Below are 16,847 nucleotides of genomic sequence, written 5' to 3' on the forward strand. Positions count from 1 at the left end.
CTCATATCTCTGCCATCCAAGAACCACTTCTCTGGAGAATCGATTATGGTTTGACTAGGGTATAAGACAGGAGGAAGCACCCTCGAGCTCACGAGTTTTGACTTTAGAAGAAGTAAAATAAATGAATCAATTGCAAGGTACAGCTATGATCATTATGCAATGGTACAAGAACCAAACAAGTGCCACTTTAGAAAGATTTGGGAAGATTTCTTACACAATTTTGCCACTACATATATGCTTTTGACTCCCAGGTTTCGGCAGAATCTAGGTAGGAGCAAATTTAGTTCTCTTAAGATCTTGAATTCATCTCTCTAGTTGGGAAAAAAATCCCCGGAAGGTTTAATGATTTGAACTACCAACTACAATAATACAAAGGAGAACAAAATGTAAACGGCCCAACATGATTTGCCTAATTGGTTGGTAGTTGATTACCTGCTTGACTTGACATCCAAGATGTATATGGTCCAAATTAGGAATGGGAGAATGCTCATCATGAGGCATCAAAAAGTCAAAACCCAGGAGTTTAAGCACGGACAGCCATTATTGTCAATGAATTATAGCCTTGGGAATTAAATCCCTCTTAAAGCAGCAACCGCAACTTTTTCCAGCTTCTTCTCAGCATCCTTTAAAGGTTTCCCAGTGACAATCTTTTTCAGGTTTCTCAATTCCTTGAATATCAGTTATCCTTTAGTGCGATGACAATTCTTACTTCTCTCTTTTCTTTTTTTATTAATATAACTACCTTTGCATCTAGTGCCCGAGAGAAAGAGTAACCCAGTAAAAATAAGAGAAGCCATGACATGACTTTCACGGTGTGTGTGTGTGTGAGAGAGAGAGAGACACACAGAGACAGAGGTCAGAGGTCAGAGAGAGCAAAGATTAGTTTCACACTCACGTGCTCTTCAAAGACTGCATGAACAGCTGCATCTGGTACAATGGCCTGCAATAATGGTCTGGCTACTGGAGCCGAGCAAGATAACCTTGTTCAAAATTAACTGCAACAGACAAAGACACGGAAACATCAATAAATTAATCAGTTAATTGAAAGTAATAGGTGTTTCGATTTTTGTGGGAAAGTAAACTAGATAACTTGCCAGTAAGTTACGGAAGACCACAGCGGTTCAAATCAAGGGAATCCCAAATTAATGTCATTTCCATAATCCATATCGCCTCCCAAAAAATGCCTACAATGGCATATGCATGCATGGAAAAGATATCACAAAGAATATTCGCTATAGCGGGAATGTATGTAGTACAAGGAAAATCATCATGAGTTTATATAAAAGCTGACTTGCTATATCTATTTTGACTTGAAAATAAAATTGGTTTCCTCTCTTTAGTATAATTTTCTCGCCCCTTTCTTTGTTGTGAGAAAAGTAAGTTCTTGACGAGAAGATAAGAGCTATTCACGGATGAGCGATATCCTCCCGTGGCAAAAGGCACATAAACAAGTATGGCATAGTTTATAGCCGCACTCTCCGCACCCCTCACATATATATATATATATATATATATATATATTTTTTTTTTTTAACTCAGCACATGAGGTGTACGTAAATAATTTCGCTATATATATATCTGCTTTCGAAAATTATAACATTTTGAAATACTCGATGGACCCAAAAAAATGAACCGACAAGCCATTTTCGAACAAAATCAGGACCAATTCTCACCCGTATTTCTTTTAAATACCATGAAAGAGCCCTAATCTCGGGAGACAGCAGTTCTTTTAATCGAAGCACATCGAAAAGGAAAAATTTATGCCACATTATTGCTCGTGAAACAAGATTAGAAGCAAGAATCGAACTGTTAATGTGAGTGGGATCACACAAAGATGGATCAAGCCGTATGATATCCTATTGTGCCAAACCCAGTTGCATGCTCAATTATATGTAACCAAAGAGCACGCCAAAAAGAAAATGACACACCTAACCATTCATTCCCAAAGCGTATCAAGAATGCATTAGTACGAACATATTATCATACGTGACGAAGCAACAAGAGCAACCCACCTTGTCATTCAACTCGCAGAACTTCTATCTCTCGGGGAAAATGCTATTGCCATTGCTCAGCTGGGACTGCTGCGATCCAATCTGCAAATATTACCCTACATTCAGTACGCCATAAACGTCCAGTCAAATATAAGACCCAAATAATAATAAGGACGACGACGAAAACCGGCTCGTAGGGCTTGAAAACCCGATTGGATCGTTCAAGAGGGCGCACTACTTTGTAAACCATCGCCTTCGATTCCGCTTCTCTCTCCTCCGCCGGGAACTCTGTCTTCAAATTTAATGCGGAAGCTCTCCCAGCGATATCATCCTCGGTACTCTTGCCCATTTCTTCGTTGCCGTATCTTCGGTGTCTTCTCCAGTCTTCTTCTCTGTTGGAAGAGAAATGCCGAGGGTGGGGCCAGTGGTGGGAGCACCGAGTGGGTCCAAGAGTGTTGAAATCGTAGGCGGATTTGGAGGCGAGGGATTTGTGGTGGAGGGAAGGGAGAGTGGTGTTTTGAGGAGATGAGAATCGGAGCGCGGCGGACAGGGGTGTAATTGGTCCAGTTCAATTTTAGATAAAATTTACGAACAAACCGATATACACCATCTTTTCATTTTTCAAAACGACCCATACCGGTTATCCTTGTAAACAAGAAGTTCCAGTTTTATCAATTTTCAGTCTGGTTTCTGGTTTGGTTTAATTTTTTGATTTAAATAATTTATAAATTTATCATAAAAAATCTGTTAAAAAAATTACTTTAAGAAAATCTATTTTATTAAAAATCTGTTACTATTTATAAAAATATGTTCTATGAAAAAAATCTGTTATGTAAAAAAAAAATCTGCTATAAAAAATCTGCTTTATAAAAAAATCTGTTATGTAAAAAAAATGTTATACAAAAAATCTACAATAAAAAAAAAATTATTTATGATGTTAATTGCTAATTTGTCACTAGCTTAAAGTATGTCAATGTACTAATATTATATGTTATATATTATAGAATATATATTATATATTGGGTAGTGATAGGCTTACTACTCTATTACTACTCATCTACTATTCAAGTGTATTTTAAGTTTTTTTTTTATTTTGTTATCATTTTCTTTTAAGTATTTTTTAAATATCCTTAATCATTAAGAAAAAAATTAACAAAATATATAACTTTACTAATATTCACTTTCTTAATCATTAAGTAAAATATAAAATTAAAAAAAAATCAAATAAAAAAAGTAGTAGATGAGTAGTAATAGGGTAGTAATCCTATCATTATTCTTATATATTATATAATAATACATTGATATTAAATTATTACTAATACTATTTACTAATAATGATGTTAATACTAACATATTAAGTTAACTATAATATTATACATATATTATGCTATAATTCTTATAATATATTTATATATACTAAAACTATATATTATACTATTATAGTGTTACTACTACACATAGTGTATATATATATATATATATATATTATAATGATATAGTGATACTAATATTATATATTATATTAATAGTGATATTAATACTATATAATAATATATGGTTATAATGATAATTATATAATATGTTATATATAATTATAATTTATATTATATAATATTAAAAATATAATATATAATATTAAAAAAATTAATTTAAATATATATTATAATGAACCGGTCTGGTTCTAAAATTATAGAACCGGAACCAATCGGTCGATTTTTGCATTTTAGAAACTGGTTCCACATGTTCAGGCCAGCCCTGTCTGATTTTCAGGTTAAAATTTACATCCCTAGCCGTCTTGGCGGCACATAAGTTGGAGGCACCGGCTGTTCGCGTGGGTTTTGACTGCAAGATCTCTGATACGGGCTAAAACTAAAGCCCAATACTAAGTTCTAGGCCTCAGACCATTTTATATGGGCTTTCTGTTTGGACCTTGTACCATCACTCGTCTTCTCCTTTCTATTTCTGAGCCACACCCGGATGACAAATTCGAAGTTCCTTCACGCACTCCCTTTTCTGCTCCTCCATTTCTCCTTAAAGACAAAGCAACGACCAACGAGCCGATCTCTGCCGGACCCGATCAGAAAATGCGGTTCGCTTCGTCTTCTTCTTCGGCGAACATGATCGTGACCAGCACTCCTGCTTCGGACCTCGCACTCACTAACTTCGCCTACTGCTCCCACTCCGATCTTCACGGCTTTGCCGTCCCTGGCAAGAAGCTCTACCTCGCTTCCGTTGGAGATTTATTCGTTCTCTCCGTTGCATATCCTTCTACGTCAATTAATTTAAACATATGGATTCCGGTTATGAAATTTTTGTCTGTTTTCTTACTGCTTAGATGTGATCGGAGAGCGTAGATAGTTTGGGAAATTTATAGTTTTTTTAATACTCAATTATTATTATTAATGTTTTTTATTTTCTTCAGTGCTTCCACCTTTGTGTTTCTGGTTATCAAAGTTTTTGTAACGGTCTTAAATTATGACACAATTTGCATTGTTGATTGCAGATTGTATTAATAAATCTCAAATTGTATATTCTAAATTTCCATAATATTACTCCCATTCTTATTAGAAAATTAATTCTACATAGGTGTATCTTCTGTACACTCCCTTTCGCTCTTTAATAAAATTACCATTATTTAAAAAAAATCAATAGAAGCGTTGGAATTTGCTTTGGATGCAGTGCTTGGAGCTGATTCAAAATGTTGATTGAGCATTTTCTTAAAAACTTTATTATGAGATTGAAATTTAGAGCGACTGTCAATTGGATCTGGGAAGAGTTTCTTGTTTTTTTTGGTGGCCTTAACTACGATATACCGGTCACGAAAGCATACGCAATGGTCATATTGCCCTAAATGCGATTCAGCGTCGGCATGCTAAAGTTTCTGCTGGCGATACGATATCTGTTAGCAGGTTATTCAATACCAATATATATTCTTCTTGTCGTGCATTTTTTCCTTGTTTCTAATTATTAATGGGAATTGTTTTAGGTTTATCCCACCTGATGGTTTCGATCTGGCATTGCTGACACTTGAGTTGGAGTTTGTGAAAAAGGGAACTAAAAATGAACAGGTTATATAAACTGTCGAACTTTTGTTTCTTTTAGCTTCACGGAGAATTTTGTGTTTGAAATTTTTTATTTTCTCTCTCTTTTAGATTGATGCTGTTCTCCTCAGTAACCAACTAAGAAACAGGTTTATAGACCAGGTATATTTGTGCACTTTTGACATTCCATATGTTTGGTAATATTTAATTGTTTGTGCATTAGCTGTGATTGATCGATAATTTGATTTCAATAGAACTGTATCACTAAACTAACAGCATTGCTCCTGTATATGTCCCGTATACTTGGTCTTTTGCCTAGTCTTTTGGTCAATAAAAATTTTGTTTACCAATTAAAAAAAAAAATTGATTTTAATAGAACTTTTAGGAACTTGGGTATCTTAACTACTATCAAAATTTGCACTCTGATGCTGTCTTGTGGTCACCAAATGCTAATAAATCACATTTAATTTGATTTTAATCAATGGCTTTTAGGAGATGTCATATTTTTTACTTATCAGAAAAAGGAGATGTCATATTTTTTTACAAGAACAATGGATAGTCCAGGGGCAGGAGCAACATGCATAATGCTTTATGTGGAGGAGGCACATAATGGTGATGTGCTAGAAGAGTGAGAAAATTATCGACCATTTGTTGCTTCATTGTGAAGCAGTCAGGGCCTTGTGGGTGTTGATCTTCCAACTTCTTGGGATTGAAGGGGTGATGCCTAAATGGGTGATGGAGTTAATGGTGGTTTGGGGAGGTAAGAGACAACTTGAGTGTAGAACTATAGATATATGGGGGATGGTTCCGTTGCGCTTAATGTGGAGTATTTGGAATGAACACAACGTCAGTTTTTCTGCTTTTATTGATTTCTTGAATTCTTGTTCCCAATCTCCTCCTTAACTATGTTCTCCGATTTATACTCCTAGTGTACTTGGCTTGCACTGCTTGGGCTCTTCAATAAAATTCAGTGGCTTTACTATAAAGTAAAGGAAACGATATGCCCTCATGTAACTAGCTGAAACGATTATGTTGTCATGGGTGGAAATTGGAAAGTAATATTGGAAAAGATTGAATAATGTAGACACTAATTGGAGAGAAGTTGTCGGTTCCATCCTTTGTGGAAGAATGAGAACTACTAAGGATGGTTCAATCACGTGCAATGAAGACCACCAATTGTGTTAGTAATGAGGATTTTTTGGCTGAAGTTGAAGAAGCTACGAGGAGTAGGGGAAAACTGAAGAGAAAATGGATTAATATGGTCATAGTTAACATAATGGTTTTAGAAAGCCATAGCGGTTGACTAAGATTAGTAAAAAAAAGATATATTTAAGTTAATAGATTTGTTGGGTTATTACTTCGAAGTTCTATGTTCTGGCCGTAGATGCAACAAACACAAGGAATATTTGAATAGATTACTGTCTTACAATTTTTTTTTTTTTATATGTCGGGGAACCTCTCCAAGGCAGGGCCCTTCAGACCCATCCTTGCAGAGTAAACCTCGGTCCAATGCACCGTACCCTCGGAAGTTTCCCTACACGGAACTGGTTAAATCTCTGGCTCTTTACCAGGGAGTAGGGCTCCAAAGAATTGTTTGCACCCATAAGGTGTTGAACCTTGGACCTTAAAGGGAGTGATACTCCCAAGACCAAGACCTTACCACTTAGGCCAACCCCCTTGGGGTTTACTGTCATCATGTTTTAAGCAAGTCTTTCTTATCCAAATTGATGAGGTACTTTATAACAAGGTGAATGTTGGATTTTTGGTGTTTTGAGTGTGCATGAAAATAAAGAGGGAAAAGACTAGGAAGTTTTAAATTGGACTTTTTATTTGCTGATGTATCCTGGCTAAATGTCTGCTATTAAAAGATTAAATATGCCACAAAAAGTAAGTAGCGGGGGGGGGAATAAAGGGAAAAGTAATTATTCTGTTATTCTTCCTTCTCCCTCTCTAACACCCTCTCTCTTTTTCCTTATCAAGAGACATTTGAGACTTATATTTATATTGGTGTTCTGATATGTAGGTTATGACAACAGGGCAAAGAGTATCGTTTGAGTATCATGGCAATAATTACATTTTCACTGTAAATCAAGCTGCTGTAGGGGGCAACAAAACTCTAATTCTCTTGAAAGAGGGATGATTGCAAGTGATACACACTTTGTCTTTGAAACGTCAAATGCGAGTGGAATAAAGGTTAAATTTCTGTCTTATTGTGTATACATCCAGTGTACTCGGCTACGCCTATTGATATTAATAAATTTTTACTTATCAAAACAAAAATTTCTGTCTTATTGTGAAGTTGTCCTTATAAATACTGTGCTTGTCAACTTTTTTTTAGCTTATTGGTTTAATTATATTGAACTTGTAATATTTAGCCATCCCAAAGTTAAATATGATGTGAAGAACATATAAGTATACAAATGTCTTTGATAAAACTAACTTGGGTTATTTTCTGTGATTGTCGTAGCAAAATCTTCCATGATTTATGTCTTTACATGAAAAACTAGTCATTGCCATCCTAGATTGGTGGCTTGTATAACTGACATTTCTATTACTCTCTACCGATGCTAAAAATAGGTGCTTCCTTGAGAAATAGGTCAAAACATCTCTTTCAGCAGCATCTTTTCTTGATTGTTCTTGGTGCTTGGTCCTCGGCTGAACTGGAACCTATCTAACATAATAACCATTATAATGGACATTTTCAATCACACTTGCCAATCGTAATTATCATTTGTTCTGTTTAATGTCAAAGATTGAATCTATTGCCTCATATTTTGATTTCAGATTGTCAATCAGCGTGAAGCTGCGAGTAGCAACATTTTCAGGCAAAAGGAATTTAATCTTCAATCACTCGGTATAGGTGGTCTAAGTGCAGAGTTTGCAGATATATTTCGAAGAGCCTTTGCTTCTCGCGTTTTCCCTCCCCATGTGACAACTAAGTAATAATATTGGTTTTTCATTTATTTTAAGTCCTGTCTGTTTTTTATTTATATAAGGTGCCATTATTTGAAAATCTCATAATCTTCCAGACTGGGGATTAAGCACGTGAAGGGCATGCTGCTTTATGGGCCTCCTGGTACTGGCAAAACACTTATGGCTCGTCAAATTGGGACAATGTTGAATGGGAGAGAGCCAAAGGTTTGAAGACTACATGCATTGATGATCAGTACCGAAAGGTGTACTGATCAGTGTTTTTTTTTTAAAATCATTTGTGTATATTTAAAAAAAAAAAACTCAAAAAGAACACATACAAATGCTTTAAAAAAACACTAATCGGTACACTTTATTGGTGTACTAAGCATTTTCCTTGTTTATTATACATACATACATATGTTTCAGTTGAATTAATCTTACTTATAAAAAAAGCATATATATATATATATATATATATACACATATATTTGTATTCACCAAAAGTAAAAGTGTATGGTTGTTTGAGGCTAAACACCTTCCTATCATTTTCCATCTAGAGATGCGAGTTTTATTTTTATTTTTTATTTCTTATATCATTTCTAAAATGATAGGGAGAGCTAGAGACAGAATGTTCTAGTATATGAATCTATGGAAACAAAATATTACTTATAACCATAATAGTAACTGATTAATAGTATTTGTAGACGTCATCGATAAAAAAAAAAAAAAAATGAAATTGTAAAATTAGCCTTATCATTTTCAGTAGATTAGGCTTTGTCATTTTTACTTTTCTGTGAGCAACAGAATTGCACATCCTTATTGTCATTTTCAACAATTTTCTTACACAGATTTTATAGTTGTTTGTTAGATTGTAGCATGAAGGGTTGTCCTATTGAACTTCATTTGTTAGTTTGTTTTTTTTGATAAACGGTTGGCATCAATTGGCACTGAAGCTTATTGTATGTGCTGCCCATCGTTTTGTTTATCACTTGTCCGATATGAGAAGACAGGCAGTATTATCTCTGTTTTGTTTCATTCCAACATGCAACATTGCATGTCCACCACATGTACTTCCGATTATTTTATGGCTTAAATTCCAAAGCCATTACCACTTTTATTTGCTCAAGTTGCATGTGAGAATTTACTAACATCATGATTTAAATATCAATATCAATACTGATTCATGTCTTATTTCGAAGCTAGACATTGCTTTTGGGTTACGAAGCTAATTAAACATGCCTAAATGATATCTATAATAGAAATTAATTATCAGTGTTTGCGCTAAGATCGTGAAAATCTATGCTTGCAATTGACGGATCAAGTGTTTTATTTCCCCTCTTTTTGGTGAATTGTGATAGATCGTTAATGGCCCTGAAGTTTTAAGCAAATTCGTTGGTGAAACTGAAAAGAATGTTAGGGATCTTTTTGCTGATGCAGAAAACGACCAAAGAACTCATGGTAACAGAGAAGAACTGACCAGGCTTATTTCTAGGTTAGTCTGTAGATGATCAATGATGCCAATATGTTCTTTTCCTTTTCAGGGGATCAAAGTGAGCTGCATGTCATAATTTTTGACGAAATCGATGCCATTTGTAAGGTAATACCCTAACTCTATGTTAACCTTGTTAATTGCAGTATATTGATGGGAGCATTTTTTTACTTTTGACGACGATGTATAATTGGCAGTACTTTCACATTGTTTGTTCTCCTACTTGTGTGATATACATACAATTAGCATTCCTTTTGAATGAATCTATTGTTTTCTAATTCCTGGAATATCGTTGTCTTGGAAATTTAATAAACACACTTACTGCTCCATGTATGGTTAGAGCTACTATATATTATTATATCTTTTTATGTTGTCAATCGACATAATGACCATTTCAAGCATTGGGCAAAGACTCTGGCATTTGGATGTAATCTGGTGGCATTGCTTGGATATGTTTGTGTGTGTATATGTATGGGTGTTTGTGACTTATCAAAAAAATGTATGGGTGTTTGTGTGTATTAAACATACAGCAAGTTGGATCCTAGTTCATTTCTTGACCTCTAAAGAAAAATGCTATTGTGAGTTTGATTTTGAAAGCTTCAACACAAACACGCATGACAACACCTAGATGGTTAGGTTTCCATCTGAGACCTGCATGGTTTAATCTGTCAAAGAAACAATGCTCACTGCTGGACTTGGGGTATTTATGTGAAGAAGAAATTTTGGAGAACTTTCCAAAAACTTTTCACTCTCAATCCAAACATCTTTATACAAAGACAATCTCAAAAATAATTTTCCTCTTAAAGGTTTTACCTGGATTCATCAACAAACAAAATCCAAAACAAATTTCACAATTCTCACAAAAATGTTCTTCCCAAAACATATTTTCATTGGACCCCGCAACTTTTTCAAACCCCAATAAAACCATCTCTCAAAAACTCTCTCAATCCAAACAAATGTTTAATGCATCCCACCACTTTCACAAAACTCCAAAAAACCCATTGGCAAAAGTTTTCAGAACTTCCAGATTTTTTCAAAAAAACCTTTTATTTGAATGCACCGTAATGTTGTTTGGTTATGTAATGCTAGTTTTTTCACTAATGGAAAGACCATAATGCATTTTCGCATGCTATATGCAGTCAAGAGGATCAACCAGAGATGGTACAGGAGTTCACGACAGTATTGTAAACCAGCTTCTTACGAAGGTTAGTTAAGAGGTTCTGTTGCTTTTTTTACTATTGCAAATCAATACAACTTTTTTCTTTGCAAGTATCAATACTAGAAAACTACTTGTGTTTCAGATAGATGGTGTGGAGTCTCTAAATAATGTTTTGCTTATTGGAATGACCAATAGAAAGGATTTGCTTGATGAAGCCCTTTTGAGGTCTCTCTCTCTCTCTCTCCCTTGTCATTTAACAGTGTCCATGCAACCTTGTACTGTCTTATGTCGTGAAAACTGAGATTTCCTAGTCATGTAACTAGAACAATATTACTTTATGAAGATATATTTTATTTATGTATTCTTGGTTTATAGACCAGGACGCTTGGAGGTTCAAATTGAGATAAGTCTTCCCGATGAAAATGGTCGTTTACAGATTCTTCAAATTCACACAAACAAGATGAAAGAGAATTCTTTTCTTGCTCCTGATGTGAACCTTGAAGAGCTTGGTATGTGCATTAGTGACATATGCTTCTGAGATTTACTCATTTATCTATTATTTGGCCTAAGTGATCATTAAATGAAGACTCTATTATTGCAAATTGTATTTTTTTAGTAAGATAGATTTTATTGATGGTAAAAGGCATAGCCCAAGAACACAGGAAGTATATATAGAATACACCTAATAACCACTAAGCACTGGAGATGGATAATTGCTAATTACATTTGCTAAATGTTTTTAACTAGAGAATTGTTTTTCCACAAAGAGATTTTACAAAAGTAAATTCACAAACTGGTATGACCTGATGTGGTACGTCAGATTGTAAAATTATTTTTATTGTAAAGTAGATTTAACATATCATATGAAGTCATGTCAGTTTGCGGGTTTACTTTTGTGGAATCTCTTTGTGGTTATAGCACTTCTCTTTTAATTATATTGAAAATTCCTTGGGCTGGTTTGGATATTTAAACTCATGAAACAGTCCATGCAGTTAAATAGCATTAGAATGCTTGAAATGCACCAAATGATTTCTAACTCTATGGAATGTAATCCCTCCTGTGTACCTCACCCCAGAATGCCACAACCATTATGACTTGCTACGCTACAACCAATGGGTAAGTGGTGAAAGTTGAGCATGTGATGTTTTTTTCTGTTTTCTTTTTCTTTTTTCTTTTTTTTTTTTGGGGGGGGGGGGGGGTGTGGTTTACTGTGTTCTAAATTTATCTGCTGTTCTTAGATTGTTTTTTTGTTTCATTATACAAACACTGGTGGTCATTGTTTGAACCCTTACTCATTAAATGCTTTGGGCTGTAATGGTGTATATTTGAAGGGTTTTATACTTTTATGAGTTTTATTTATTCATTTATTTTTTGTATGCAGCTGCTCGTACAAAAAACTATAGTGGTGCCGAACTCGAAGGTGTTGTAAAAAGTGCAGTATCTTATGCTTTGAATAGACAACTAAGCCTAGATGATCTTACTAAGCCAGTGGATGAAGAGAGTATTAAAGTTACTATGGATGATTTTCTGAATGCACTCCATGAAATAATTCCTGCATTTGGAGCCTCTACTGACGACCTTGAACGGTGCAGGTAGTTTTGAGCTAAAGATTAGAGAACTTTTCACATCACGTTTTTGTGCTGGGGATGGGTTTTCCCATTGAGATTCTGATAACATTGAAAGTGAAGTCCTATGATGTTGAGCTAAATTCTTTATGTTGCTTGACATTCATAACAAATGCGTAACCCAACTACACAAAAAGTATATTAAATAAGCAAAAGTCATAGCCCAAGTACACAGAAAGTATACTAAAGGAACACCTAACTGGAAAATAACTAATGTCCAATATGTAAGAAACATGGGCATAATATATAGTTGGCTATGCAAAACATCTGGTGACACACAGCACTTTGTTTCTGATGGTGGTAAATGTTATTTACTGACATGATTTACAGACTTAATGGCATGGTGGATTGTGGTGATCGAAATAAGCACATTTATCAAAGAGCTATGCTGCTTGTAGAGCAAGTTAAAGTGAGTAAAGGAAGTCCGCTCGTTACTTGTCTTCTGGAAGGCCCAAGTGGCAGGTATTGCATGGCTTTTCTATTTAAATGACTTTGTTAATTGAACCGATAAAAAATGAATTTTTTAATTGAATATTTTTTAATCTTACCCTTTTAACAGCGGTAAAAGTGCACTAGCAGCTACTGTTGGCATTGACAGTGATTTTCCATATGTTAAGATAGTAAGCTCCCTGTCCTATACTGGATCATGGGTTTTTACTTAGTGAAATCCAGCTTCTTGTACTGTCCATATATGTTAACTACTTTTAATTTTTGCATTTCATACTTGGTAGGTCTCAGCAGAAGCAATGATTGGCCTTCATGAAAGCACTAAATGTGCACAGATTGTCAAGGTTTGTCAACATTAAAGTTGAACCATTTAAATTCTTCTCAGATTTTTTGTTTTTTTGTTTTTGTTTTTTGGCTTTGTTGGGAAGAACTAGTCAAGGATGTACACTGGAGACTTGGTTTTTCTCCAAGATATGTTTATGTTATACTTCCAGGCTTGTGAATTATAGAATATTGATAACTAGGAACAATGTAGGTTTTGGTTCCATGAATCACTGGAAGGAAATTCCAAAGCCTCATTTATAGTCGTATCCTTTAATAGGTATTTGAGGATGCATACAAGTCACCACTGAGCATCATTATTCTTGATGACATTGAAAGGTAAGACCTGCTGATTTGATCTAATTAGTCTTAAAATTATATTCTCTAGAACACCCCTTCCTCCAGCGCTCTAATTTTCTTCTTCTTCTTCTTCTTCTTTTTAATATCTAAATGAAAAAGTATCTTGGGATCATTTGCACTTTAATTGTTAATGCAGGTTACTGGAGTATGTTGCCATTGGGCCTCGTTTTTCGAACATTATTTCTCAGACATTATTGGTCCTTCTCAAGCGACTTCCTCCAAAGGTTTCTCTCTGTCCTTTGTCTGTATTGCATAGAAACTGGTGTTATAAATTTGTCCCCTATTGACATATATAAAAAAAAAAAAAAATTGTTCCCTATTTTGATTAGCAGCAGGGAATTTCTTGAAGAATAACCATTTATCCAAATTGTATAACTGTAATAGGTGCATCTTTTTTTTTTAAACTTTGCGAGTAGTGGAGCCAGAACTTTTCTTCAAGGATGGTCAAGCTAAATATATCAAGAATGTTAAATTCAGAAACAACCTAGCAATATATGTATATATACATGTTACACACACACACACACACACACACATATTTGTGTATATATTCTTAAAAAGGCATATACTCAAAGTACGTCTTGAGATGGTTCAACATATACTACTTTCTCATATATAACAAAAATGGCAGAATGCTCTAAAACTTGAACATTATTGCTTATATCTTTCATAGCTGATATTCTTCTCTTAAAAAAAATAAGTGATATTCTGATCTTGCTCATTATTAGTTCATTTTGGGAACTTTTGCTGTCAGGGGAAAAAACTTCTGGTTATAGGGACGACGAGTGAAGTGGGCTTCTTAGATTCAGTTGGTATTTGCGATGCTTTCTCTATCACTTACCATGTTCCTATATTGAAGACAGACGATGCAAAGAAGGTGATTATTTGTTTCTAATCTGTTCCTGTCTCAGATAAATTAGTGTTTTTGGTATTCTTATTTTGTTGGATTGCATCAATTTTCCATCAATGCTAGTAAATTAAATGAAGTGAGAGTATTATAAAGGAAGTTGTCACAGTGATGAAGACCTGATCTATATCAATGTGAAATACTGGTTTTTGTCTGGTTCTTGGTACTTGATTTTGGGGATGGATTGGTGTGGAAGTTTGGAAGAATTGATCGAAATTCTTTTCAAGTAGAAGGTTGGAAGAATTTATTCATACTTTGCAACGCCTGGGAGGTGTGTTAGGAGTCAAAGCGAAATTTCAACCCTTTCTCTGCTAACATGTGTTTGGATTGATCACTTGGTCTTTGGATGCCATCGTTTTTAAGCATTATCATCGTATTATTGTCATTATTATCACCTTTATTTGAACTTTTTCGTTGCTTGGTAGTTTGTCTGGAATCGGATTAATATTTTGGCTGCAAGTTCATTCCATATATATTGCGAACTCTAAAAGGAAATTTAAATTACACTGGCAATAACTCAAAGTTGCATACATTTTAATCTACCCTTGCTCTCATCTCAGGTGCTAGAACAGCTGAATGTTTTTGCTGGTGAAGACATTGATGCAGCTGCAGAGGCGCTGAATGATGTATGCATATATCTTGATCAGCCTTTGTCATCTGTGGTTTAATTTTTGAAGGAAAAAAAAAAAAAAAAAAAAAAAAAAAAAAAAAAGAGCACAGCCTTTACCTATCAAGGAAGTTAATAAAATCTAACAGGCCTTAGGCCAATTAATTAAACCAGTTAAATATACAGTTTCCTGGGGAATAATAATACGTTCGTAAGATGAAAAAGTTTCTAATTTTTTTTTCCTTAAGCCATCCTTTTCTTTTCTTGGGTGTCAAATCGTTTTCATTTCTGGTCCTTTCTGCCTTCTGGAAGCTCATTTGAATTTTACTCTTGCAGTAATATGCCTGGCATGTTCATTAGTGCTTGTGCTTGTGACCTGAATTTTACTTGTTTGAGTCACGATTTAATCACAATAAATGAACAGTGGAAATTCTGAACCTCAGATATTGCCAACTTCATTTTCTTATGCACGATGCATTACTGAATGATAGTAGGGAAAAGGTGAAGGAGCTTGATTGTTTTTGATACTCACTTCTTGCTCCTTTTGTGTTCAATGTCTCTTCATAGATGCCTATCAAGAAGCTCTATATGTTGATTGAGATGGCAGCACAGGGCGAGCTCGGTGGATCTTCAGAGGCAATATTCTCTGGTAGAGAGAAGATTAAGATCTCTCACTTCTATGATTGCCTTCAGGATATTGTCCGATACTAGTTTCTATAACCGCTAGCTCCTTTTAAGGTACAAATCACTTCGTCCCTCTCGTTTACTGGATTTTGTTTTTTGTTTATCTACTTATTTCTTTCCTCTCCCACGTTTGACTACCAGTCCCTTTAGAGTTTGGAGTGGCTTGCCATGTCATCATACTAGGTCTCTCCCATCAATTTTCTCTAGAGTCAGATTCTGAAATAGGTGCTTACTTCATATTTTGGGTGTGGGCCTTTAGCTCGAGTATACCTGTATTCTGAAATGGATTCTTGCCCTTCCATTACTTTGTGATGATTGTAAAGCTTTACGAATGCATGGAAATGGAGAACCGAGCGAAATTTATTTTGATGATTTGGGGAACGATTGTTTATTTCATGGATATTACTTCTTGTTCAAAGATTTTTATTTTTTTATTTAATTACTGAGGTCCTCTTTTTTTTACTTTATATATATATATATATATATATAAATTTGGCTGTGCCCGCTGCTATATGACTCGTTAAAACCAATTTTGGATGATATGGTAGTGTTAGTTTATATTTTCATAAAAGAATACCAGTGTAATTGTCAAAACAACAAAAATGTGCACCATACTATCAGTAATATATAGATCAAAGAAAGATTCTAATCTTTTCATGTCCCTTACTTAGGCAAGACTCTTGCATCAGTAAAAAATTAATTTTCTTTTCATGTGATTTCTGTATTTATTTATATTTTTTAAAGTAATTGCACGACGCTTAGAGATTCACGACTGCAACTATCATTTCTCATTATAAAATTGGTACTAAACAACTGCAGATTGTAGCATCAGGGTGCCCACAATGGGATGAAGATTTTCATATTTTACCCAAAAAAAATGGGATGAAGATTATCTCCCAACTGATTTGGAATGAGTCCAGTCTATTAAAGTGTCGTGTATCCTTTGAGTCGCATGTAAAAATATTCAAGAAATGTTTTGGCCTTAAAAGAGATTTTACAAAAATAAATTTACAATAGACATTGTTTGATATGGTACTGTGAGTTGATTCTTATTATAATTATTGTTGCTGTTGTTCACAGTCAGAGTGGAAGCTATTAATCAGCACACTAATAAGACAAATCCGCTTTGCCATATTTTCAAAGGAATATCGACACAATTCGAGACTTGCCTAGTGTCACGTCAAACCCTAATAATTTCAGGAGAATAATTTCTGGAACCCATCCTTCATGTTCCATCGAAGTCCGAATTACTCTGTGATGGTATAGCATCAAAATAAATTAGTTAAAATAATGTAATATATAT

General features: G+C 34.5%; 1 protein-coding gene and 1 long non-coding RNA gene across 4 annotated transcripts; one reads left to right on the forward strand and one right to left on the reverse strand.

Moving 5' to 3' along the window:
• On the reverse strand, nucleotides 1-2,550 carry LOC121266353. Of its 3 annotated transcripts, none has more exons than XR_005940785.1 (3): nucleotides 2,200-2,550; nucleotides 2,013-2,093; nucleotides 1-953 (listed from the first exon to the last, which is right to left on the reverse strand). It is a non-coding gene; the product is annotated as an uncharacterized LOC121266353 (long non-coding RNA). The 3 variants fall into 3 exon arrangements; XR_005940784.1 differs by having other exon boundaries at nucleotides 2,013-2,107; XR_005940786.1 differs by having other exon boundaries at nucleotides 1-957; nucleotides 2,013-2,107.
• A 1,358-nt stretch (nucleotides 2,551-3,908) lies between these two features.
• Nucleotides 3,909-15,946, forward strand: LOC121266355 (vesicle-fusing ATPase). The gene is given in 23 exon segments (XM_041170158.1): nucleotides 3,909-4,251; nucleotides 4,805-4,900; nucleotides 4,978-5,059; nucleotides 5,144-5,194; nucleotides 7,056-7,131; nucleotides 7,134-7,225; nucleotides 7,817-7,971; nucleotides 8,062-8,170; nucleotides 9,304-9,403; nucleotides 9,487-9,542; nucleotides 10,574-10,639; nucleotides 10,736-10,818; nucleotides 10,969-11,102; nucleotides 11,975-12,185; nucleotides 12,549-12,680; nucleotides 12,778-12,838; nucleotides 12,950-13,009; nucleotides 13,267-13,325; nucleotides 13,483-13,570; nucleotides 14,101-14,223; nucleotides 14,814-14,879; nucleotides 15,428-15,598; nucleotides 15,686-15,946. Coding segments are annotated over 22 exon segments (2,220 nt in total). The 5' UTR covers nucleotides 3,909-4,075; the 3' UTR covers nucleotides 15,572-15,598; nucleotides 15,686-15,946.
• Nucleotides 15,947-16,847: the final 901 nt, after the last annotated feature.

This window comes from Juglans microcarpa x Juglans regia, chromosome 5D (assembly GCF_004785595.1).
Source record: "Juglans microcarpa x Juglans regia isolate MS1-56 chromosome 5D, Jm3101_v1.0, whole genome shotgun sequence".
NCBI classification, from domain to species: domain Eukaryota; kingdom Viridiplantae; phylum Streptophyta; class Magnoliopsida; order Fagales; family Juglandaceae; genus Juglans; species Juglans microcarpa x Juglans regia.